This window comes from Giraffa tippelskirchi, chromosome 2 (genome assembly GCF_054371585.1).
Source record: "Giraffa tippelskirchi isolate mGirTip1 chromosome 2, T2T-mGirTip1v1.2.pri, whole genome shotgun sequence".
Classification (NCBI taxonomy): Eukaryota; Metazoa; Chordata; class Mammalia; order Artiodactyla; family Giraffidae; genus Giraffa; species Giraffa tippelskirchi.
Window position 1 is genome coordinate 9,047,182 of NC_137276.1, and position 25,762 is coordinate 9,072,943.

Sequence of the window (25,762 nt, forward strand, 5' to 3'; positions counted from 1 at the left end):
TACACCCAAGATATTCTTAATACTTAACCACGTATCATAATAATGCACATTCTAATTAACTCTCCAAAAGTATGTCTGAAGACAATTCTCTTACTAAAACAAACTAAATTATTAAATAATTTTATTGCCCTCTTGTTTCATTTAGTCACAATATAAAAGTGTAAAAGATACTCAAAAAGGAGACAATAGACAATAAAACCATAAAAACAACTCAAGGTACCTTTCAATGGGCTGGCTTTTCATAAGACAATCATTTTCAAAGTTATTTTTCTATGACCACCTTTTGGACAGAGATTTCATGTTGTAACTCTTTGATTTTCCCACCTGTCACACTTAATAAATAGGCCTTTCCAGGAAGAGTGAGAGAGTTAACATTAATTACTTGCTTTTGGTGGCATACAAACTCAAAATTAAAAGACAAGGATAGTGGTCTGGCATATGACAAAGCAAATTTTTACGCCTTGACGTCACACTAAACACTCAAGACACTTATGTTTACGGAAAATTTTAAAAGTATTTATCCCCTAAAAGCATGTTTCCCCCCCCCCCAAAATTCCTTTTCTTCAATAGTAAAACAACTTTCACAAATTAGCCCCTTATAATAAATCACAAAATTTCCTGCAAATAAGCCTTTAAGGTGACTTACTTTCAAATACATTATCTGGAGACCAAATAGAGATAGCAAATTCATGAAAATAGTGACAAAATGTATTTTCCTGATCATGTTAAATCATTTTTTTAAAAATCTAGACTTCAGGTATATAACTGTCCTCTGATCATTACTTTCAATTAATAAGCAACTAATTTAATCTAATATTTTAAAACCTGAAGAATCACTATAAAAAATGAAGAGTCCTCATTACATGGTAAGACATCTCTTTAACATTCAGTAATTAAAGCTTATGGTTACTTATCACTAACATCTTAACCACATAAGCACTCCTCCCACCCCACCCTGGGGAGGGCAGCAGGCAGAGGTGGGGGGATTGGGTTTAAGAACATAATAACCTGACAATTTCTACAATCTAGCCTTAAAATTCAACAACTAATTTGACCAAGGAAAAACACAGAATTTAAAAGACTCAAAAGAGTAGATTTAATACAAGTATATTTCAATAAGAGATATAGTAAGATTTACTGCTGTTTATTCAAACAACATTTGCAGAAAAACAGAAATTAGCATAAGACACATGAAACGCTGAATTCAAAAAAACAAAGAATCCAGAAAAAGATCAATTTATAACCGTACAATCAGAATGGGAATTTTATCTTAAATCTTTACTATCCAGGTGACACACAAGCTTCTAACAGTGCTTTCTATCCCCACTGATCATAAATCAAGTAAAAACACTGTCATGCTACTGAGTAGGTATATACATTTATCAAAGATCGTATTAAAAAAAGTGACATAATGAACCTTGCTGAACCAATAAGCAGCTTGATTCAGTGTGGCTGTCCATTATATGATATTCTGTCAGCAATTTATCACAGCTCTTAACATGTTACATACAACCATAAATCAAAACTAGAAACAATGCAATTATTTTATTCTGAACAAAGGTCTTGCCAGGAGTAGATTCGACTGTGATGTGACAAAAATAATGGCTCTTTGGATGCACTACAGTAGAGAACGACAGCTAACAGGAACTGAATAGTATATTTACACCGAGGAAATAGACTCAAGTGAAGGATACCTTTGAACTGCTAAAACAATCAATCTTTAAAATTAACTACCACCTGATAAAGTCTGATGAGGATACAGCAAGAATGCTCGATCACACTTTCATTGTACAGATCAAAAGGTTAGGATAATACACAACATTTCAGTTTTAAGAAGCTTCCTTCACTACCTTCAACTACATCTGTCAGTATTAAAAATAAATAAAATTATAAAAGCCAGGGAATAAAGGACATCTTTTTCACTAAACTTTAAATGATAACCCATTTCACCCTCTCACAGTCAACTAAAGAGAAAGCTCAGGCCATAAGTGAAGATGAGTGATGCTCCCACTTTCTGCTTGGGGAAGTCAAACTCAATTTCAGTCTTTGCTAAAGGACTTCTCTGGAAAGTTGCTTCTCAGCCCTAGGATCTAAAGCATTACAATACATGGAGGTGGGTTTATCACTAGTGCTATCCAGTACAAATATGACAACTGTCAGGAAAAAGCTGACCAAAGTATGAAAATTAGTTTTCCTTCACATATTTAGTTGGGTTTGTAAAACAGACTCATCAACTCTTAAACTCTAAATTCAACATCATCTTCATCAAACATTTATCAAATCAAATCACCCCAAGAATCATAATTCCTGTCATGAACATAAAAAGCCTACCTTTTCAGGCTGAGAGAAGGTCCCAGCATTACAAGGGGTTCTGGGATCCCACAATTTAACCGTCTGATCCCAGCTTCCAGTAACCATCACATTCACTTCGGGACAGTATTCAACACATCTGATAGGGGCATCATGGGTTCCAACAAGATTTTCTGTAGGAAAAAATAAACCAACCAACACCTAGCTTTACTAAAGATTCCTCAGGTGAACAATAAAAGGAAACATTCATTCTACTGTAATGAATCCACTTCCACCCACTCAATGGAAGTAGCTACACACAGAAAAACTTCTCCAGGACTAGTCATCCATTCACCTTTGTCCATTTTACAGTGCGTAGCTTGATTCACTGGCACAGTAATACGAAAAGCTACCTTGAGTTTCAGACTACATTAAAATGATGGCGTATCAGTTATTTTCCTCATTTGATTCTAGATTCCTTCAAATCAGGAACCTTGTTTCAACTCTATAGTTCTGACTGTATCTAGTGCATGTTCTGATACACGGTAAGTGTTCAAGATACACCTGCTGAATGAACTCTTGAGTGGAGAACTCTGGTCCAAGGGATCAGGATAAAACTTACCACATTAAGCTGATGTTTCAAAGAAACTTATTTAAATGGTAACAACATTAGCTGAGAGCTGGGGATGAGGAAGGCAGGGAGGCTCACGATTAATAACCACTTGGTTTTCATGGTGGTTGTATTTCTTTCTTTTTTAATACTTATTTGGCTATGTCAGGTCTTAGTTGTGGCATTCAAACTCTTAGTTGTGGCCCGTGAGATCTCGTTTCCTGACCAGGGATTGAACCCAGGCCCCCTGCATTAGGAGCATGGAGTCTTAGCCACTAGACTACCAGGGAAGCTCATCAAATTTCTAATACGCAATTTCTTCCCTTTCAATTTCAACTTTTCACATTATCTCATTCATTCATTCAACTAACACCTACTGTCTACTATGTGCCAGAATCTATACCACATGCTAAGGTAACAACAAATACAAAGAGTATGTGGTTCTGATGCTCAAAGAGGAAAACTACCTGTTTAAAAACAGTCCATTTAAAAAAGAAAGAAAAGTATCTCATAAAGTTCAGCAAAGACCTCCTGAGAATAAGCAGCTAATTCCCTTAATTATGGTCTCGCTTTTCAGAGTTCTCTTGAGTTTTCAAGCAAACAGAACCTAAACCTGCAAGCTAACTTCCTATGTAGAAAAAACTGCTAGCAAACAAAACCAAACATCCATAGTTGAGTTACATGACAAAACGGCTTTCACATAAAAGCCTCTTCTGATTGGATCCTTCTTTTCTTTCTGGATAAAATATAGTGCCCATCCTCCATCCATTCTCTCACTTTCCAACTCATCCTCATTGAGTCCTATCTCTGTGCCTTTCTATGTTCTTCAAGTACATCTATGTCTAACACATGCATATATAACAAAAACAGAAAACCTTCACTAGAGAGCTCTGTGTATTTGAGTTCCATTCCAATCTCTATTCTACTCCCAAGTCACCATAAAAACGTGGGTAATTCAGTTCATCTCTCAGAAATTAACTAAAAGAAAACGTGTTACCTTTTCCTTCATTCAATAACTGCAAGTGAAGAATGTTCTATGCTAAACAATTATACAAGCAGGGTTACTATGGTACCCGGACAGGATTGGCTATTTTATAATGTTAGATTTTTAAAACTCTTGTCTTCCTTCAGTCTGAACTATATTAGTTTCTGAAAAGACAACTCTGAAACATCAGCACTATCCTGGAAAAATTCTACTCCAAGGCAGAATACTGCAGGATCCAGTCCCCTTCTGAGGACAGCTGCTGCTGCTGCTGCTGCTAAGTCGCTTCAGTCGTGTCTGACTCTGTGCGACCCCACAGACGGCAGCCCACCAGGCTCCTGGGATTCTCCAGGCAAGAATACTGGAGTGGGTTGCCATTTCCTTCTCCAATGCATGAAAGTGAAAAGTGAAAGTGAAGTCGCTCAGTTGTGTCCGACTCTTAGCGACCCCATGGACTGCAGCCTACCAGGCTCCTCCGTCCATGGAATTTTCCAGGCAAGAGTACTGGAGTGGGGTGCCACTGCCTTCTCTGTCTGAGGACAGGGTAAAGGTCAAATACGTAAGTGCCACTTCATGTAAACACTATGGCTGGAGATCACAACGAGTGACACTGTTAAAATACATACATAATATTTTGTGATTCTAACTTAATGGTTATCATTTAAACAAAAAAGTCCTAAATTCAAGTCACTTTTACTTTTTTCTAAGCAATTCTGGAACTACTTTTCTTTTTAAATAAACATTTGTAAGTAAGCACTCGCTAAGAAAACAATAAATTGGTAAAAATGTGGCTATGTTACCTTGATCAGTGTTCAAATCATGCATTTTCAATTGATGGTCTAATCCCCCACTCCAGGCATGTGTTGGATCCTACAAAATAAAAGTTTCAAGTCATTTAAAACTTACAGAGCTTTAAAAAGAGTGTTTAACCTTGGAGTAGGAAATGGCAACCCACTCCAGTATTCTTGCCTGGAAAATTCCATGGACAGAGACGTCTGGAGAGCTGGCAGTCCATGAGTAGCAAAGAGTCGGACACAATTGAGCACATATGTGTAATAGGTTATGGAATTTGGAAACTACTAAGAAAGAAAATGTTTCCTGTAGCCCAATCACCTAGAGATAACTACTGCTAACACTTTACCATCTCTCTTCTTTTTCTTATAAAATTAGATATAATTTAAAAATAAAATTTGAAATCAAACTCTGGATACTTTTTAGTTTCAGGAATATAGCCCATGTCATTAATTAATCCACAAAAATATTATCAGTAGTGATTTCATAATAATCCATACTATAGCTGAACTTCCAATTTTTTTATGTCCTCATTGTCAAACAATTTTTCTCACATTTTTATTTTAATAAACAACTACATAATAAGCATTTTTAGTGGGGTTTTCTAGGAGTAAGATTAAGGAAAACTAGGGTATGGACATTTATAAGATTCTTGCTTCTTCCTGGCAAATTCCATTCTAGAAACATCCTCTCCATTTACTTTTCCATCCATATAAAGCACTTGGCTTACTACATCATGCTCAGCATTACTTATAATTTCTTATATTGCAATGAGTTTATTAGGAGTAAATAGTATCTAACTGTAGTTTTAAATTGCATCCTTCGATTACTTGTAAAGTTGACTCTTAATAATTTTTAAATGGAAAAAAAAGTGTTGAAAAATTTATCTACCAGCCAACTCCTCAGTTTATGCTCAGAATGAAGTACACTGGGCTCACTCATTGTAAACGAACAAAAAACAGTACAAAAAGACGGAGCAAACTAAGGAGTCAACCAAACTACTATGCAAGCAAATCAACGAAGAACTGTTCACCACACTGGCTAAGAGCCAATACGTATTCCCACTTACTAGCAAACAAACCTTTTAACAAGACGGCCAAATTTTACAGTCTTGCTGTGAGTTTCAAGTACACTCTGTCCAGAAAGTTCACAGAAGCTTAAAGGGAGACCCAGTTCCTGACGTCTGTCAAGTCCCCAGGGCCAAAAGGCAAAACCACGCAGCACCGGAACCTCAAGGTTAAGTGTTGGGGCGGGGGCGCTGTCCAAATAACTCTACCGACAAGAGCCATCGCCCAACACTGCAAAAGGGACGCTGATCACGAGGGATACCATACAATTCAAAAGGAGGCAGAAGCGGAACCGGAGGACACCTACGTAGAAGGCGCAGTCCAGGACGGCGCCGGTGTGCTGGTACTTGAGCCGCATGGAGTTGGCCGGCACATCGTAGAGGCGCACGGACGTGTCCCAGGAGGAGACCAGCAGAAACTGCGACGTGTTGGGGCTGAACTTCACCGAGGAGATGCCGTCCTCAGGGGGTTGGTTCAGCTTGAACTCGTTAGAACCGGTCATCTAGAGAACAAACGCCCTGTGAGAGTCCCCGCAAGGGGCCGGGGTCGCTGGGCTCGACTCGCAGAAGGGCTGGGCATTAAATGGGGGTAGAGGGTCCCCCAAGGGGCCGGGGTCGCGGGGCTCGACTCGCAGAAGGGCCGGGGAGCAGGTGGGGGTGGGGGGTCCCCCAAGGGGCCGGGTCGCGGGGCTCGACTCGCAGAAGGGCCGGGGAATAGGTGGGAGGTGGGGGGTGGGGGTTCCCCCAAGGGGCCGAGGTCGCGGGGCTCGACTCGCAGAAGAGCCGGGGAGCAGGTGGAGGGTGTCCCTGGGGGGCGGAAACGAGGGAAAGGCCGGCAACGCGGCCTCTGCGCCTGCGCCGGGCCGCCGCGCCCGCGCCGGTCGGGCCTCACCGCCCCCCTCCGCGCCGCCCCTCCTGAGCTTTCCGACCGGCCGGGCCCGCGCCGCCACACCCCTGACTCTAGCCCGGCCCGCCGGATCCACACCCTCCTCCGCCGCGGGCTTCCGCACGCCGGCCTCTCCCCGCCCCCGGCCCTGGGGCCTGCCGCCCCGCGTGCTCCTAAAATAAAAACGGAAAGCCGTGGAAGTGAACCCGGTTCCTAGCGGACTGCTCCGCCGGCTCAGGAACCCTGGAGGCATCCCCGGAAAGCCCGTGCCTGCGCCCAGCCACCTCGCCCCGCTACCTCGGGCTCCCTTTAGAAGCAACTCAGCTGCCGCGCCCGCCGCCGCTCGCCGCCGCCTCGCTTCCCTCGCCGCTCTCGCGCGTCGGGCGAAGTAGGCGGAGACAAAGCTCCAGCCAAGCCTGTCATTGGCTGATTTCAAACGCCAACGTCTCCTTCTAAGGCAGCCAATTGGTCCGTCCCGAGGCGCCGGCTCGGGCGACCCAGTCAACCTGTTCCGGCACAAAGGCAAACGGCAGCCTTTCCGATCACGTGACTGCTTTCCGCCACCAGGCTGAGGCGCGCCGCCCGTGCTGGACGCGTGAAAACTACAACTCCCGAAGAGCATCGCGCCAAGGCGGAGCTCACGCCCTCTCCTGTTCGTGTGAGGCATGCTAGGAAATGTAGTCCTTGTGGCCAACGCTTGTCCTGTCCTCTCAATAGTAGGCGGGAAAGATTCTCTTTCCATTTGCCTCTTGGAGCCCTCCCCGTGTCTCGGACACAAGAACCCCGTTTTGGTCAGTGCTTTTATAGGACTGAATTAGTCTCGCTTCTACTGGACGTGCACATCCGGTGAAGTTAACCAAAATTAGAGTGGAGAAGAAAATATTTGCTCTAACGAATGTTTTGCCCCACTTTTTTCTCATTTTCCTGGACTTTCCACCTATGAAGCAGGCTCTCGCATTTTCCATTGTCGAAGATCTTCTGACTTCAGAGAAACTCATCCTTATTTATACTCTGCTTTATCTCTTCATTCCATCTTTCTGCAAACATTTGTTGAGCACCCAGTTCGTGCCAGGCCTAGTGAGAAGACAGGAAAAGCATTAATCAGATCAGTTCTTGCTCTGGAGGAACTATTTTTCCAGAAGGTTGGACAGACTGGGAAACCGATAATTACTCTTACCTGTGTTAAAGCTCAAAAGCCTCTGATAGACATATGTCCAAGTAGGACCTTTAAAATGCCAGCCACAAGCTTCTCTCTACTTCCCCCTCTCACACCCCCAAAATACCCTAGACTTACAGGCTCTCTTTGCTCTATTTTCTGTTTCTAGAATCCTCCAGAAATAGAATCAAGAAGGCTGCTTCTGTAATGAGAAATACTGTGGTCTCCATGAAAGAAAAGCAATACTTAATAACTAGAATGCTGTGACTCAGTTACTGTTGAATATCAAAAGCATGCTGAAATGTTTCAGTTTAATCCGTGATATACCATCTTTTTCACTGCCTTTTGTGTTGTGGGAAAAAAAATCTTACTTTATTATACAATCTTGTATGAAGTGGGAGAAAATTGTTGAGGTTAAAGTGTCTAATTTCTAAGGCAACTTGAGAGAGAAAAGGTGTTGTTAGTCCTTGTGCATTCATATACACTGACTCAGGTGCAGTTCTTTTTATGAATCATGATACAGTAAACGTACAACCAACACTCTTCTGCCCAGCGTATTGATGATATCCTGCCAAAAGTACAGATTCTTCCCCTCTCTCAGTTCAGTCGCTCAGTCGTGTCCTACTCTTTGCAACCCCATGGACTGCAGCATGCCAGGCTTCCCTGTCCATCACCAACTCCTGGAGCATGCTCAAATTCATGTCCATTGAGTCGGTGATGCCATCCAGCCATCTCATCCTCTGACGTCCCCCTCTCCTCCTGCCTTCAGTCTTTCCAGCGTCCTCACCAGTCCTCATACTTGGTTTTCTCTCTCTCCTCTTTCAACAACCTAATGGGTAGGTTAAGAATTTTAAAGTGCAGTGCCTTACCTCCATTCTAATTTTAGCTAAATAATTTTATCTCCAAATAATTTTATTTGGTTCCCTCTCCCAGTTGTTTATTTAATTCTACTAGTGTTCAAGATTCTGAGCATGAATTATCCACTAATAAAATCTAAGTGTATTTCATTACCCAGTGTGTGTATGATTCAGGTCCCTCTGGACAGGCAGTTGCAGCCGGACTCGATTTGAGTTTTAAGAAACGTCAATCTTTTAAATCCAGTTTAGAGCCTGAAAGGAGGCTGATGATTTTGCTGATTATTCAAATGAATTGATAGTCTTGAGATCGGAAATCTGGCCACAGTGGAGTCTTGAACATCTTAAATCCAAATGCAAAGCTGTGTGCGTGTGTGTGTGTGTGTGTGTGTGTGTTTGTACTTAGTTACTTATAAGAAAGGGGAATTCCTAGAAACTAATCACACTGTTGGATCACCTTTGACTCCTAATTTCTGGATTAGTAAAAAAGTGAAGTACCCACTACATGACAAATGAAAAGGATCATCCCTAAAATCCTAAGGGCAAAAACCGCTTTGCTGTTAACTGCCTACACAAAACCACTTCCTATAAAAGAAGTAAGCCCAAGAAAGATATAGTGATCCAATACTGTTAAAACCATCATCTTTTTAAAAAACAATCTATCGAAGTGTCAACCAAAATGATACGGATGAAATATTTCTTTACAAATAGTTCCTTGAAGGCAATTTGGTTAATTCTACAAAGAATATTCAAAGAGCAGCTTGAGAGGAAAAGAAAAATTTAAAGCGGGTTATCTGGAAGGAGAGAACTTCACTGAAATATGTGTACCAAAGATATCAGAAGAAAGATGCAGTGTTAGTTTTCGCTCTGACTGGCTAATATCTAGCATAGTTCTCAGCCCTATTTACTAGGGCTCAGTAAATATTGAACTCAGCTGGAGTGAAATAACTGCAATTGACCTAACAACTTTGGCACATGGTTTCTTGGGTAGCGTCCTTCAGGTGTCATCTTGAAATAGATTGTAAATTTCATGAAATTTAACGTGAGAAGAAAAAAATAGAAACCGCAAATATGAATAAGACATCAGGAATTTTAGACACGATACTGTGGGTCAAATAGACGGATTACAGATATCCTTTATACTTTCACAAAATGCAGATAATTTCCATGTCTCTTGTCTCCAAGAGACCGGTCCATCAAGTCGAGGTTTTCTTTCTAGAGGATGAGATCCGGCCTCCGCGCAGCTGACTCCTGGCACCTTAGCAGTGGCTAAGGAGTAGCTCGGGACGGAGAACCCGGGAGCTCGCCCCACGTGACACTGAACCGTCAGCCTCCTCAAAGCTCAGGCTGTTTTTTTTTTCCGACGTTTTACAAGGAACAGGTGGCTGCGGTCTAACACTGCAAGCCAGCGATTTGCATGACACTCGCGCGCCTCTGTTCTCTTGATGCCGCGCCCTCCCAGCCAGGGTGCGGCTGCAGGTGTTGGGGCGCCGAAGTCCGTGGGCGCGCAGACAGCGCATCAAGGTTCCATTCAGTGCCAGCTGCCACGTGCCTGCCCGACACCGGGCCACTTAGCCACGCTCCATGCAAAACCACGAACAACAACAAAAAGTGTGGGGAGGAGCCTTTGCCTCCCAGCTTTCTTTGCCCGGTCTCGGGCCTCATCCCTCCTCGGCCGAAGGGCCGCCTCCCTGTGCCCTGCTCCTGCGCGGCGCCGGACGCGCAACCCTGCCACCGGCTTGGAAACCGCGAGCGGCTGTAAGTCTTGTCGCGCCAGGCTAGGGGACGAACAAACCAGGCTCGACACCTGATCCAGGCAGGGCCGCCCCACCTGTTCTGTGCCCTCGAAGAGGAGGCTCCTGTCACTGACTGGACAACGTCGCAAGGCCCTGTGCTGCCGCCAACCCCAAGCCGCTCCCAGGGCTAGAAAGAAGCTCGTTCCAGGAGGCAACTGCTTTGCCAACTGCAGTCCCGCATCTATCCCTCTCGGCGCCCTGGGAGCTGGATTCCGGCCAGGCTGAGTCTCCGCCCGCGCCCGCGCGGAGACTAGGGCACCAGCTAGTAGAATGGGGTGCGCCTCCAGCCCATGTGCCATCTCGGCGGCGCCCGACCTTTAGCCTCTGACCTCCGCCCCACCTTCCACGTGGGGCGAGCCAGACCTCCTCTGACGCACGCCTGCAACCCCTTCTGTGGAAAAGAGACAAAAACCTGCGCGTTAGCACGCCGGCCAATCAATTGCACCAAAGTTAGCAACGATGCTTAAAATGTTTTATTTTTTCTTTTTAAAAATATGTACAGATCTGAAATCTATCCCCCTTTCGTCCCTATCCATCCTCGGGACAAGGGAAATGAAAAGAGGCTTTGCGATCATTGTTCAAAGCCCCCAAGTACTGGCTTGGCCGGCCGTGTGTGCGTGTACATACATACAAGTATATATACGGGGAGAGGAATGTATCTGGTTTCGTGGGGTTTTTTCTGATTTTTTGTTGTTGTTGTTCTACCGGCCAGTGTCGATCTGACCAAAACTCCCTGTCCGACCACCACCCTAGAACGTCCCCTCCAAAATGGTTTTCAAAACGTATTGGTTTGTTTGGGTGGGTAGAGAGCAAATGATCTGGCTGGAGGGATGCTGATAAATACCAGAAACAATCAAACCAAAGTAGGGCAGAAGCCATAAATAAGAGATAATGAATACACATGGTGTATTTCGTAATATTTCTGGAAACGCGCCGCCTGCTCCGGAGTGGGGGGGGCGGGGGCAGCCCGCGCCAGCCTGGCGGGGAGCGGGCGGGAGGGCGCGCGGCGCGGGGCCGGCGGGCCGATATCAGTAGTCGAGCTTGTTGTAGAGGTTGTAGAGAGGTAAGGCCGAGAGGTTGCTGCCCGGGTAGTAGAGCGGCGCGGGAAAGGCGAGCGAGCGCGGCACCGGCACCCGCAACAGCGAGCTGTCCCGGAAGACCAGCGGCATGCCCACCAGAGTCTGCGCCGACGCGTGCGCCATGTTGGCCGCCTCCAGCTCGGCGGAGAGCTGCCGCTTCCACTTGTTGCGGCGGTTCTGGAACCAAGTCTTGACCTGGGTCTCAGTGAGCTGCAGGCTGGAGGCGAGGCAGGCGCGCTCCGAACTGCTCAGGTAGCGCTTCATGTCGAAGGTGGATTCGAGCTGGTACACCTGGCTGCGCGAGAAGACCGTGCGCGTCTTCTTCTTGGCCGCGCCCGCCTGCCGCTCGGAGCCGCCGCTGTCCCGCGGCCGCTCGGGCCCCGGCGACGGCGAGCCCGCGGGCAAGAGCCTGTCTTTCTCTTCCTTAAAGTCCGGGTGCGAAGAAGAAAGGAAAGGCTTGCGCTCCGAGCTCGCCGGCCCCGCGCCTCCGCTGCCCTTGGGGGTACCTGGGGAGTGAGAACAGATAAGAGGGCCATGGAGTTGGGGAGCCTCAGGGGCCCCCAGCTCCTGCCAGGACCAGGTGGTTGGCTGGCGCCAGCAGCCTTGGTCCCATCTTCCTGGATCTCAACCCCTACTCTTCTCGCCCTCTCGCTGAAACCCAGAAAAAGGCACCCGGCTTTTGAAATGCAACAGGAGAGGGACCCAACTACTTGGAGCCTGGGGTCTCAACGCTCCCAGCTTCCTGAAAGGACGTGTGGCAACAGAGGGAAGAAGTCTGGAGGGGGAACATTAGCATCTTTTTAAAAGATGATTTTGCCTTGTAGTAACTGAGCTGGAAGAGTTCCCTGAGCTTTATAGGGTGGCATCGTTTCACAGGCCGTTTGTTCGGAAATCACGCTAAGGACTGACACGGGGCTCCTCTTGGTCAGATGTTGTAAAGAGGAACCATCTCTGAAAGGCACCATTGTCAATCATCTTAGAGTGCTAATCATTCCGAGGAGGAGGAGGGGAGAGAGAGAGGCAGAGGTCGAGAGAGGGGAAGAGAGAAGAAAAGGACGCAGAAGGAGCTTGCGGTAGAGACGGACGGACGGACCGCTCAGATCCGACTTCCAGACCTCGTGTGCAGAAAGTATCCGATGTGCAAAGGGGATATTGCGGGCAGAGCCTTGAGAGCAGCCGGCCCTGTGCCAAACCCACAAACACACTCCGTTCAACCCAACCTTCCCCCAAACCGCGCCGCGCGGCATCTGTGTTCCCCGTTTCTTCCCGAGCGCCCGCGGGGCGGAGGAGTCGGCGCGGAGCACGCCTCTCTCCCTCCCCACCCTCGGCCTCGGACCCCGCGCGGCCGCGGCTCTGGCCGGGGGCGGGGGGGCCCGGCGCGAGAGCCCCGGCACAGTTTCCCTCCCCTAGAGCTTGCTCCAGGCCAACCCGGCGGCGTGCGATCCTTACCCAGGCAAGGAAAGGGGATGGGGGGGTGGTGCTTGGAGCCGGGCTCCTTGGGGCCGTGCGGGTCTGGGCAGAAGCAGGCGGGTGCCTTCCAGCCGTCGTCCGGCTCCTCCTCCTCCGAGGACACGGACAGGCTGCGCTTCCTGGCCGGCCAGCTGGCCGGCTCCCTTGGCGCCTCCGAGGGGCCCCCGCCCAGGATGGACTGAATGGTGAAGCTGGAGACGCCGCCGGCCGCCGGACACCCCTTGCCCGCATCTTCCTTGCTGCCCATCCTGGGTTCATAAGAAATCGGAGGAAACCAAGAACTCCCTTTAGAGATGATCTGGGTAGAAGGTGGTGCAGGCAGGCAGGCGGGGGGGGGGTGGAGGGGCGGGGAGGGGAGCTAAGGGGAGGGGGCGGCGAAGCTGGCGAGGCGTCCCCTCCGCGCGGGGGAAACGCGGGCACCCGACAGCTGCGCTGGGGTCCCTGCCCGCCCGGCTTCAGGTGCGCCCGCCCAGCCCCGGCGCGAATGCCCCTTCTTTGCCCGCCAGCTCGCTGGGTCCCCGGCGGCGCGGAGGTGGCGCGGCTTCATTTGCATAGAGGTTACTCGGACGCGGCCAATCGCAGCGCCGCCGAGCGGCCCCGGAAAATTTCAAAACGCACAGGCCCGGCTCTCACAGCCCCTGTCCTCCCCTGAGCTCGCGAAGAGCCCAGCGGGCATCTGCTGTGTCCAACCAGCCTTGACCAAAAGCAAGATGGATGACAGCTAGGTTCCTAGCCTCTGTGGCATCTCTGATGGCTCAGACCCTGGCCCTCTCGAGAGACAGGGGCAGCTCGGGGCTCAGAACTGGAGTGGCCCCACGCCTCCTTAAGTGACAGGTCCTCACACCCTCAAAGGGCTCACAGGCTGCGCCATGACCCTCCCCAACCTCTCATCCCTTCTCTCCTGGGCAGGTAGGTAGGGCTGGCAGGCCTTGGCGCCCCGTGGGGGAGGTTGGGGGTCGTGGGATTTAGGAGCGTGCGCATGGGAACTGATGCTCTTCCTAGCAGCTTAACTAGGAGGCCTGGGAGCAGACAAGTGTGGCCCTTCCTCCCTACAGACCCCAACCTTGTCACAGGCCCAGCAAGACTGCATGATCATTGTGGCGGGTGGGGGAGGCCCTAGATCTTGTTTCAGGAGATCCAGGTTCAAGTCCCAGCACCACCATTTACAGGCTAGGTGAACTTAGACAAGTCAAGTACCAATCAGAGCCTCACTGTCCTCCCATTAATATCCCCTTCCCTTCACCTGTTTTGAGAATGGCCTAGGTAGGAATGAAAGGTACCCTGTACACCTCTGTAAACAGCCCAAAGCTCGGCCTTGTCTACCCTGACTCTGGTTTTTAGGTAAATATTGGAGGTCAGGGAATTGCTGCAAAAATAGAAGCGATTTGTCCCAGGAAAGGGGAGAAGGAGGTGAGGACCATGGTTTCAGGATTAGGCAAAGGGTATTCAAATAGGGAGGTGACCTTGAATAGGATTCTTAAACTTTCTGAGCCTTGGTTTTCTCATTTTTTAAATTAGGGGAAAGCAACGATCGCCTCGAAGAAGCTAGATGAGGTCAAAGTGCCTAATTCTGAGCACAGCTTGCGGTAGACGCTCAGTTAACCATAGTTTCTTAGGTGTTTGCACGACCCCCCAAAGCTCTGACTCTTGCTCTTTTAATTTCCAGATCAATTGGTACAAGATGTGGAACGCACGCGACGCAGGCAAAACGTTTCTGGGGCATAGTTGTCTACACAAGCCTCGAGGAATCGAAGGTGAGGCAAGACTCCAAGGCGCTCAGGCGACCGTAGCCCCGGGTCTGCAGCCTCCGGTACGGATCGGCCAAATGATCCAAGGAGCCCTGACCCTACGGTGCCCTCACAAACGCAGCCAAGGGAGAGAGGAGACTGAATCAGTCCCCACAAATGTCCAGACGCTGTGCCCATGACGGTGCAGTTCCCTCCTCGCCCGCGCCGCGCCCGGGTTATTGAGTAAAGCGCTTATAATATCATTAGCCGCGGTGAGTTACCGACTGCAGCCCTACCCGTGGCAGAACCTCTCCCTACTTAACTCCTCCAAGGGCTCGTTAATGGGCTAATTGATTAGGAGTCGGCGGCGCAGCGGGGGCAGGGGCAGGCGAGGGGCCAGGCGAGGGGGCGGGGGCCGGAGGCTGTGCGCCGTGGCTGGGGAGGGAGGCCGGCGAGGGGCAGGTGCCGGCCTCCGTCACCGCATTAACCTCTTCAGGGCTCGGCGGCGGGGTCGAGACACATTACAAATGGTCAGCTTTAATCATGGTGTCAGCTCATTAACCCGGAAGGACCCGGTGCTGAAATACAATTTGCGCGTCCTCCTCTGCGCGGCCGCGGCGCGAGCTCCTGGGCCACGTCACAGCCCGGCCCGCCGCGCCCCCGCACAGTTGCGGGGTAGAAGCGAGCATCCTGGAAACCAACAGCCTACTCGCACCCGCCTGCGACCTCTCCGCGCGGGTCTCCCGGCCGGGCTGCGCCTACCCGCCGCGGGAAACAGGCCGACGCCGCGAGCGGGAGCCTGGGGAAGAAACATCCTTTGGGGTAGGAGGAGGGCTTTGGTTGAACCCTTCTGAGCTAGCAAATACTCGACGCCGGCAACCTGGACTATTCTGAGCGCATCTGATCATTCTTCACTTGAATCCTCAGAGCAAACCCGTGGTGCTGATCCTTAGCCCCAATGTACAGGCGGGGAAACTGAGGCCCAGGAGAAAAAAAAGTGACCAGTCCAAGTAGAGTAAGCAAGATGGAAGCCCGAGGTTGTCCCACTGCCTGTACACGGCCCTGGGGAAGGGGCGAGGGGCGGGGCAGCATTGATGCTGAGCTTGGGAGTGGCTGCGGGGTAGACTGGGAGGACCCCGGCTATCTCAAGCCCGCCTGGACGGGTGTTTGGGTGGAGTTGGCCTCTGCCAAGGCACTGGCCAGGTGTGGCAGCGGCGGGGCCTCTGGGATGAGCCCCAGAGAAACAGCTCCCAGACCCGGCGAGGAACTAGGGGGGGTGACCCGTGCAGCCTGTTTGAGGACTCTTCAGAAACCGTGCAGCCTCGCGACCCCCGGCCGCGACCACCATCCACTTCTGCGGGCTAGTTTGGGAGGGAAGTCAGAAGGAGCCTGCCGGCCGGGTTCTCCGCCTGCTCGCTACGCTCCTCGAGATCGCTTCGACGGTCTGGTCTGCACAGGCGCGCGCTCCTGCGCAGCCTCCTCCTCCGCCCAGGCACCTCTTCGGACGCGAACACCGTAAAACCTCAGGCTCGCGTCGGCATAAACGGTTCCGCCGTGGCACGCATTCGGTCCGCAAACGTGCGCTGCAGCACCACAGACACACCGCCCCGAGCCCGGGAAATGATGGTGGTGGTGGCGCAGGCCGAAGGCGGGGAGGTTGCAGCGGAGAGGCTGTGGGGGGGGACCGGGCAAACGGGTCCTCCACGCCTCCTCTCCTTTCAACTGGTCACGGGCTGGGTCTCCCGCTGCCCCTCGGTTACGGACAGCAGTCCCAGTGCAGGGGCCAGAGGGCCAGGACAGGATCTCCCCGCCCTCCCTTGGGGGCATTTTGGGGGGTCCCCGAGACTTCATGGCGAAGGCAGAGGCCCAGACGCCCTCTCCTGGGCTGAGCGCAGCTGCAAACCACACGGCGAGGAAACTTCAGCTTCAGGAACCACCACCCACAGACACCCAGTCTCTCTGCCCTCGAGCGTGGCAATGCTTCAACTCGGTCCCACCTCCCGCCCCACCCTCCTAGTCTTGGGGTAGCTCCGCCCCTCCTTAGTTCAACCAGATTAACAGCAGCTACCCAGGAGTCAGGCCCCTCGTAATCCTTGGGATCACTCCCTCCTCCCCTCCCCTTCCCTCCCCTCCCCCTTTCCTGGGAATTAGGCATAACCGAGTTCCAAGGAATGATAAACTTTCCGAGACTGAAAGGACGCTTAAAGTTTAGGTCTCGAGATTATGCCGCTGCTCAATATTAAAGCGGCCCAGAGCAAACTTGCCGAGGAGCCTAATAAAAATTGATCCTCTCTGCTCTGCGGCAGTCGGGAAATAGGCTGGCTGAGCCGGGTAATAGTGGAAGAAGGCTCCCTCCGAAATGACAGATGAAGTCATAAACAAGTTTGATCTTGGAATCAAGCTTCGATAAATATTAAACACAGTCTGCCCCCCCCTTTGCGCGAGTGGATTATGATATATGGCGCGTCGAAACTTTAAAATAAGGAAATACCAGAGAAAATGATCTCAATAAATTTTCTAAGTATAAACGTTGATTATGTTTCGATTTTCATTCAAGGGCCTCTGCTGTTCGTTCTTTGGTGCAAATGACATCTTGCAATAGGCTTTTGGGGGAAAGGGCTCCCTATTTGAAAAAGAGAGCCCCAGAGGTGTACAATTTATGTAATCTGCGGCTGGAAAATGAATTGTGTAATTTATTGGAAAACAGAAAGTCATGAAGATTGGATCAGCATAGCCGAGTCCCAACACCCTCCTCCCCACATCCATCAAGTTCCAATTAACAGCCTAACCAGAGAGCTTTAATGGGTTTCCAATCTAGTGGCCTGATAGACTCATCAATTCCTCTGGGAGAAATTAAGAAAATCGACCGCCCCTTGGCGACGCAGTGTCATTCCTTTCTGCAACTATATGTCAAATTAAAAACACAATTAAAATTTAAACTGTTTCAATCAAAGGGTGCCCTGCAACCTATGTTTCACTTAATAGAACTTTGATGAAAATCTGATGCGTGCACTCCATCACCAAGGGGGGCGAGGGCGGCGAAGCTCACGAGAGAAGGGGATTCTTTCTTTTTCTTTAAGACTTTAGCGCTCGGGTGAGGCACACCAGGTGACTCCACCTCGCAGCTCCAGACTAAATGATGGGAGCGAAGTGCTCTCAGCGCGTTCTCGCTCTCTTCGCTCTCACCTCTCCCCCAACTCTTTTTCCTCTCCGTACACTGCAACCGGTAAGGGATCCTTTAGGAATCCGGCGACAGAGATTTGGGGGGCAGTTTTCGCTGCGAAGAGGCATCGCCTGGAGCAGCAGCCAAGGAAGGGAGCTGGGCGAGTACAACAAGTGGGCATCTCCTGGAAACTGTCCGAGGAGGCCCGTGGCCTCCAACTGACTCTTGTCGCTGGTCTCCGAAACTGCCCGGACAAACGCTGGAAGTGCAACGGGATCCTGGAGGCAGAAGGGTGGGGAAAGATCCCCAGCGGAAAAATGGACACCCGCTGTACTGCTGTCTGAGACCGGATTCCCTAGAAGCGGGAGCTCCCCGCCCCGCCCCCCGCCAATAAGCCTCCAGGGTACTTCCGCAAGAGGGGCCGAGCTCCGGAACAGGCGCATCCCAGATCTCAAGATCCGGGTCCGAGGCACCAGGCGGGGCTCCTGAGTACAGCACGCCCGGTTATCTTTGTGGCCCTTTTCTCTCTTCCGTCATCCGCCCACAGCACCCTCCCAAATGTTTGTAGGCCAAAGGTCACCATTCGCCCCGCGCACCCAGACAGGCGCACGTGCACACGTGGCCGTGCACAAGGCGAGATGCGCCCGCCCAGGCGAACGGATCGCTCGCACCCAAAAGGCAGAGATGGGCGAGCAGCGAGTGGGCGGGAAGCCGGGAGGAGGGGCGGAGGAGTGCCTCTGCCCGGCCAGGGGCAAGTGCCCTGGAGGGCGACATTCCAGGGGCTTCCCCAGCTGTGCTTTGGACCGCCAAGTGAGGGTTTCCTTGGGCTTCCCGGCTTTTACACTCCGACCCCGTCGCCGTGACCCACTAGCGGGGTCTTTTCCTAGCCGCTTGGCGGTCCACGCTTGGATCGCTAAGAGGAAGTAAACTCCAGGATGGGTCTCAGGGCCCGGGGCATGGACAAGCGCGAGGGGTGGGGAAACATGGGGCCCTGGAAGCGAGCAGGGCGGTTCTCATCCAGCCCCCAAGGGCCTCACCAGGGAAGTTCAGCTACCCCGCGCGGTAGAAGCAGGAACGCTTGGCCCAGGCCCAGGCAGCCCAACGACGCCAGCTCTCGCCAAAGCCCCCGAGGGTCGAAAGTTGCGCAGCCCGCTGGGCCACAGCTGCTCTGACCCCCACTCCCATCGCCCGGGCCCAGGCTGCCCCAGCGTGCGCTTGCAGAAGAGAAAGCAAATTCCACCGACCTGCGTGCCTTCTCCTCTTTCTCCCCGCTCTACCCTCCAGCGCGCACTCTGGGGTTCTGGCGTGCCAGGGCCTGCCAAGGGACGTCCTGGTTCAGAATGAGCGTCCAGTGGCGGGGGGGCAGTTTATATCTGTCTTGCTTTTATTTGATGTACACACACCTGCTCTATTTACTACCAAATAAAAGAAATACATCTGTGTTGCCAACAGAAACAGCTCGAGAGCTTGCTCACTGGTCTCCCAGGGCTCGGAGATGCTCCCCGGTGCTCAGAGCCCGGCACAATGGGACCCCGGCTCGAGTGAGGTCCTGGCCTATAAGCATATGGGGTTCTGCAGTGGGATGCTGGCAGCGTCCACAGTTTGTCCCAGGTGGCTGGTGAGGAACAGGAGGCATCTCTGCTCAGATTTCAAGCTTCGTGCAGCAGAAGTTGCAGCGCCACCTCGCTCTCTGCCCAATCCTCTCCCCAAGGTTCTTCCCAGCTTGCCTTAGCCTGGGGCCATCAGAGAAAACCAGCTGCCCAGGCACCCAGAACAACGTGTACCTGACTGCGTCTGCTGTTGTGATGCTGTATGATCACAACGCAAATGTGATGCTAAACACACGTACAGGTTGCGCCCTGGGAACCCCTGATTATGGGATCTGTCAGGAGCTCTAACTAAAGTGGAGGGGGGGCGGGGGTGAGTGTTTTAAATCACCTATGAGTGTCAGTGTATCCTGCATATTGTTTGCGTGTGTGTCTGTTTGGATGATGCAGAAACTATTAAGCCAGGAAGCCGATGCCATTTCACTGACTTAATTGGGGGTTCCCATGGTGGTGGTGGGGGAAGGGTCTGAAGTTAGGATCAGAGAGAAGGCTGGATTCCACCATCCAGGGGTGTTGGCTCAGTGTCCTAGGTTAGAGGATACCAGCAGCTCTGGCTTCCCACAACAGATGTCTTGGAGAGTTGAGTGGAGGTATCCTCACTCCCCCCACATTACCCCTTCTGCTGAGGGGTTCCGGCAGCTCCTGGCAATTTCCGCAGAAGCAGCACCTACAGAAGCATTCTGTGTGGGGGTGGGGGGCAAGGGGCAGATGACCCCAGCCAGTTCAGTCTCACCAAGTGCTGTCTTGGCCTCTACACAGGCTTGCAGTAGAGCCTAGAATGATTCTTGCTCAGGGAGCAGCTTCCGTGCTGTCTCTTGCAGGATATCCTGAGAAATACTGCGACCCCCACCCAACAGAAAAGAGTTGGAGGTTTTCTGCCTGAGCAGACTTCTAGGCTGAACATCTCCCCCAGTCCCAGGTCACAGCCTAGCCACGTTCCTCCCCCAGTGCATGCACCTTGGCTCCTGGGAGGGACTCCCCGGCCTAGGGCAAGGGGGTCCTCAAAAGGAGGGAAAGGGAGGCCGGGACAAAGAATCAACTGTGCCTGTGGAGAACCAGTTATTTCTCGACTTTGTAAAGACCGGGTCAGTCAAGAACCGTTTTCTAGAATCCAAACACAAATAAAGAAGTATTTTGGCGGTTGATAACATCGTGTTCTGGCTGTAAAATCTAAGAACGTGTTTGCTATTGCAACATTATTTTTAATGAGCTGTTATTGGCCTGTCCCGCAGTTAGTATTGCCAACAGTAAAAGGCATCACTGTGTTTGCAGGTAACACATGGAACAACATATTTGGTCCCCGAATTTCTGTTTATTTTTCACTTGTGACACATGCCCTCGTTTTTATCCCAAACCAGAGGGAAATAAAGGCAGATCTGTCTTCCACTGAGGTCCAGGCTAAATCTTGCCATAATACTCATGCCAGTTTATTTGGAGGCAGTTTCCCGTCAATAGAAAACGATACTCGACGTTTCAGCCACAGTATAATCAATCGTGTGGACTGCGCTTGAGCAACTGTAAAGCTCTGGGAGAGGGCATGGGGCGCGTGCAGGCGCTCCCCAGCGGCCGCGCCCGCGGTGTGCTCGCCGGGATCTTCGCCGTCTCCGGGTTCCTCATCTCCCTTGGCTCCCCAGCTTCAAACGCGCTCTGCCAGGAGCCGGGCTTGCAGACCCCACGCCCTAAGGCAGGCAGCCGCGCCGCGCAGGAGAGAGGCGCCCAAGCGAGCACCTGCCTCCGCCCTCGGGACCCGCGCTCGCGAGCGGCTCCGGGAGCGCGGGGCTCGGCAGGCGGTCCACGCGGAGCGTGGAAGCCGGGGCCCGGCGGGAGCCTGGGAACCGTCAGCGCTGCGCTTCCCCGAAGCGGCCGGCATAGGGGTGGGGGACCTAGAGAAACCGTGCGCCCGCGAGGCGTTGGCGCGGTGCACAGAAAAGGATCTGGCCGCGAGAAGACAGTCCTCTCGGTCGCCGCCGCCGCCGCAGTCGGGTGGCCTCTGCTCCCCGGCACTGGACACACCATGACCGTGTCCACACCCGAACAGCCCCGGGAGCCACAGTGCCTCCAGGCTTGGGGAGGCCTCCCTATACCGGAGTCTCGAGCCAGTCTCTAGGGCTGGCTCGCCTCCCTAGGGTTGCCCTCTCGCGGCCTGGCCGCTCCCAGCTGGACGTCGCGATCGGCTTCTGGCGCGCCGCACCCCTACCCCCCCACCCCCCCACCCCCCCACCCCGGCTAAACTCCAAGTTCACTCCCTTCTTCCTTCCCCAGCCCGCATCCCGGAGGCAGCCAGAGCCGACCCCACTCGGGCTCACGGTGCCCAGGGATGTTCTGCCCAGAAGCTCGCGACTCCTAAAGACCCCACGGCCTGGGAACGGAATTCGAGGCAGCTGCCCTGCGATCGGAAATAACCAGTTGTCTCAGCTCGCGGCTGTCTCTGCGCTCGATTTCGCGAACTAGATAAGACCAGGTCCTCACCCCTTCCGCCCCGCATTCTTCCCTTGCTCGCACGGGCATTTCAAGAGGCTGACTGCACCGGGGAGAAAGCGCAGCTCTGGTCGCGAACAAAGCCGCCTCTGTCTCCGCCGCCTCCTAATTAGAGGCGTGTACGTCGAGGTCGGACTCGGCCAGTCTGCAGAGGCAGCCGGAGAGCGAGGCAGAAAAGAGTTCGGAGACACCTGCTCTGGGGAAAACCGTCCAAAGTTACACACTCTGGCCACAGGAAATGCTTCGCTTTTCTTTTTAATTAATTCCATTTCACGACAACATGAAGTGTAACAATATTTTGTGATTTCCCCCCTCTCTTTTTCTTAAAAAGGGCCTGAATCCGGGCAGAGGGGAAGTTGATGGGTGGGAGGGACAAACTACCGCGGAACAACAGGTGTAGCCGACAGAAAGGAAAAAGATTGGGTGGCAGAGCCAGGAGCCCTGAGGAGTTGAGGGTGAACTTTACAAGAAATCTGTACATTTATCAAATAAGTTAAAATTCTCCTAAACTGATTGTCCTTCACTTAAAGCGCTCCAGTATGCCTATCTTACTCCTTCGAGCATCGCTACCTATCCTTGTTTCCTTCCTTCCCCTTTTTCTCCTTCTTAATTTCCTCCTCATAAACGATTGACTGGGATTAGACATTGAAAACGTCTGCTTCTCTCCGCAGAGGAAGAAGCAGGGCTCTCAGGAAATTTTGTACAATATTGCACAGGTCAAAATACAACAGTTACTGCAGAACAAAAAGGTAAGGGGAGAGGATAAAAAATAGGTTTGTTTGTTTGTTTTAATATTGAAATCACTCTCTCAAAACAGGGAACAAAATAACAATAGTAATATTAATAATAATTTACCAACAAATGATATTTCCCAAGCATAGGCTACTAATAAATAAGACCATTCACACCAGGCCAGATGTGGAGGTGTTTCAATAATCAGACGTCTGATTGTGGGCTATCTAGTCCTTTCCCTTTAAACACTTAGAGAATTCATCCATCACAAAAAGGGACCGATGAAGAGGTGAACTTCGACAGACCTCTGCCGGAGAGAGGAGAGAAAAAAGTGGCCTGAGTCTGGGTTCTTACGAGAAGCTGCTCAGATTCTGAAAATTGGGGACTAATTGATTGGGAGTGAAGGGGAACAGCCACACCCAGAGATACAGAATAAAAGTACAATGTCAATTCTCTCTCTCTCCCTCTCGACTTCTGAAAATAGTTCTTTAGAAAATGAATAAACTGGGGGTTCAGGCTTTGCGTTTACTTTCCTTGTATAAAAAATAAACCCAAAAAGTCACAGCGCAATGAGAATCTGGGGGCGTGGGGGGTGAGAGGATCGCACATTTTACAAAAGCTTCCAGCCGAACTATTTGACCTGGAAATGTTGTCTCTTTCTTGCTTTCTCTTAATATAAACCGAAACCAAAAGTAAGAGGGGAAGCGCCTCAAATCCATTAGGGGTGAATTGCACGAAAATGCATTGCAAATACTTACAAAAAAACGCTACCGACTGGGGGAGGGGAGGCCGGGGCCGCGCGCCGGAGCCCCGGTTCCCGAAGGCCGCTGGACGTCTCGGCGCCCTCTGCCCGGCCCAGTCTCCTCCGGGGTCTGGGAAGGGGGCCGGGCGCTCCCTCCTCCTCCCCTCTGGGGCCTCAGACGGGCCGGAGCAGCGGCACGGACGAGACCACTGGGTGCGAGTAGTACACGGGGTGCGGGAAGGTGAGCAGCGGCTGGCTGACAGGCACCGGGGCCCCCGCGGCCGCGGCCGCCGCGCCCTCGGCGGCCGAGTTCTCGTGGTAGAGGATGGGCACGCGCACGATGCGCTGCGCTGCGGCGTGGCTCAGGTTGGCGGCCTCCAGCTCGGCAGCCAGCTGCCGCTTCCACTTGTTGCGGCGGTTCTGGAACCAGATCTTGACCTGCGTCTCGGTGAGGTGCAGGGACGCGGCCAGGCCGGCGCGCTCCGAGCTGCTCAGGTAACGCTTCATGTCGAAGGTGGACTCGAGCTGGAAGACCTGGCTGCGCGAGAAGACCGTACGCGTCTTCTTCTTGCGGCACGCGGGCTTCTTCTCCGGGCTCTCGGCGCCCTTCTTCCAGTCCTCGGTGCCCGGCGTCGCCGCCGCCGCCGCCGCCGCCGCCCCCACGCTCGCCCCGGCCGCGCCCAGCGCCGCCTCGCCCTCCTTCTTGCCTTCCTCCGAATCGCTCTCCTCCAGAATGATCTCGTCCGGGCTCTTGGAGTCCAGCTCCTTGTGGTCGGGGTCGGCCTTCAGCAGCGGCTCGGGGGAGTCGCGGTCGGTGCCCGAGGCGGGGGAGGAGTCTCGCAGCAGGGCCTTCTCCGAGGCTGGGGAGAGACAGACAGACGGACGCACAGACACACACACACGCACACGGACAAAGCCTTCAGCGAGGCCTGGCGCCTGGGGGGCCGCAGGCTCACACCACGACGGCCTCCGGGCCCCAGGCCTCGAGGCCTCACCATTCCCGCGGGCCTCCTTCCTGGCTGGGCCAGAAGAGGGGCGCCGCGCCCCGACATCCGACCTTCTCCCGGGGACAGGCTGGAGCGACCCGGAGACGGCAGCATGGCCGGTTTCTTTCTTTCCCACCGGGGGCCCGCGGAGAGATTCGCCTCCAGCTTAGGCACCCCCCGGGGTCACTCCCTTCATCCAGGCCAGGTTCCCCTTGTCCCAGCCACCTGAAGCCTCCTCCCCATTCGTGCCCGACGTCCCTTTTCCCGGGAAGCGCCATGTCCGGGCTCCAACTCCACTTCTTTTCTCACCAAGTGGGATTGGACTCCTGGGCAGCGCAACAGAGCGCGCGGGCAGGAGCTCCAAGTTAGGGGACGGAGGAAGTTGGCCAAACAAGCGCGTTTGTGGGTTGCAGGTCGGGGGAGGGGGGTGGCCCCAGGGCTGCGATGGGACGCAGTGCAGACCTGGATGGGACAGGCTTGTGGGTGGGAGACAACGAAAGTTCAAAGAGAGGTCGGTACCTTCAGGTCGCGGGAGGTGGCCGCCGGCGGGGGTCAGGGTGTAGGGGTACCACCAGGCCGGGGAGCGATCCAGGTAGTGCGCGGGCAGGGCAAACCTCTGTGCCGGGATCTCAAAGCGGGGGAAAGCCAGGTCGCCCACCTGCGAGAGAGCGAAGCCCGCGGCTCCCTCCAGGGCTCCCTTGGCCGCAGCGGCCGCGGCGGCGGCCGCGGCGGCGGCGGCTGAGGCCGGAGCGAAGAGCGTCCGTGGGGGCGGCTGCGGCTTTGGGGGCGGCCGATGGTGGTCTCCGTTGAGTAGGTTCTTGATGGAGAACGGGGACTCCTTGGGCGCAGGAGGCGGGGGCGGCGGCGGTGGGGGCTGCGCGCTAGCGGTGCCGGGGGCGTCCGGCCCGGGCTCCGGCATGGTCCCCTCTCCTCCGAGTCCCCGGGAGGGAGGGAGCGGGACAGGCGGGCGGCTGGGCGAGCGGACGGGCGCCGGAAATCAGACCATAAACGGAACTCAACTACGGGGCGCAAAGTCGGGGGCCGCCCCGGGCGCAAATCCAGCGTCAGGAGGGCGGGGTGAGGGTCCGGCCGGGGCGGGCTCGCATGGGGGAGGGGTGCCGAGGGGCGGGGAGCGGCCCTGCCGCGGCACCGAGGGAGCGAGGCGGCTCGGCGGCGGCGGCGGCTCCCGGGGAGGAGGCGGCAAGAGCAGTCCCCGGCTTGGGGCTGCGTCAATCCGGCGCCGGATGCTAATGATGAAATCAAAATGTCATCCAAGTTAAATGCGGGGAGTATACGGCGATTGGGCGCGTACAATGGCAAATGGGATTAGGCAGGCGAAGGCGCAGC

The 25,762-nt window shown here is 52.7% G+C and overlaps 3 protein-coding genes across 10 annotated transcripts in view; all 3 read right to left on the bottom strand.

Moving 5' to 3' along the window:
• BUB3 (BUB3 mitotic checkpoint protein) overlaps window positions 1-6,999 on the bottom strand; it is a 73,627-nt gene extending 66,628 nt beyond the window's left edge. For 3 of the 8 annotated variants that reach the window (XM_081573413.1, XM_081573418.1, XM_081573414.1), the window contains exons 1-4: window positions 6,923-6,999; window positions 6,048-6,242; window positions 4,682-4,751; window positions 2,332-2,483 (exon numbers count right to left, since the gene is read on the bottom strand). In XM_081573413.1, the coding sequence (XP_081429539.1) occupies window positions 2,332-2,483; window positions 4,682-4,751; window positions 6,048-6,242 (417 nt within the window). In that variant the 5' untranslated portion in view covers window positions 6,923-6,999. Of the gene's footprint in view, window positions 1-2,331; window positions 2,484-4,681; window positions 4,752-6,047; window positions 6,748-6,922 lie in introns of those variants that run through there. The other 5 variants (XM_081573421.1, XM_081573417.1, XM_081573416.1 and 2 more) reach the window with 4 other exon arrangements.
• A 3,909-nt stretch (window positions 7,000-10,908) lies between these two features.
• HMX2 (H6 family homeobox 2) lies at window positions 10,909-13,227 on the bottom strand. Its single transcript, XM_081573422.1, has 2 exons — window positions 12,960-13,227; window positions 10,909-12,016 (listed from the first exon to the last, which is right to left on the bottom strand). Exons 1-2 carry the CDS (start codon window positions 13,225-13,227, stop codon window positions 11,460-11,462), a joined length of 825 nt encoding a protein of 274 aa, XP_081429548.1. The 3' UTR covers window positions 10,909-11,459.
• An 8,975-nt stretch (window positions 13,228-22,202) lies between these two features.
• HMX3 (H6 family homeobox 3) lies at window positions 22,203-25,452 on the bottom strand. The gene is made up of 2 exons (XM_081573423.1): window positions 24,935-25,452; window positions 22,203-24,289 (listed from the first exon to the last, which is right to left on the bottom strand). The coding sequence occupies exons 1-2, from the start codon at window positions 25,332-25,334 to the stop codon at window positions 23,604-23,606; spliced, it is 1,086 nt and encodes a 361-aa protein (XP_081429549.1). The 5' UTR covers window positions 25,335-25,452; the 3' UTR covers window positions 22,203-23,603.
• Window positions 25,453-25,762: the final 310 nt, after the last annotated feature.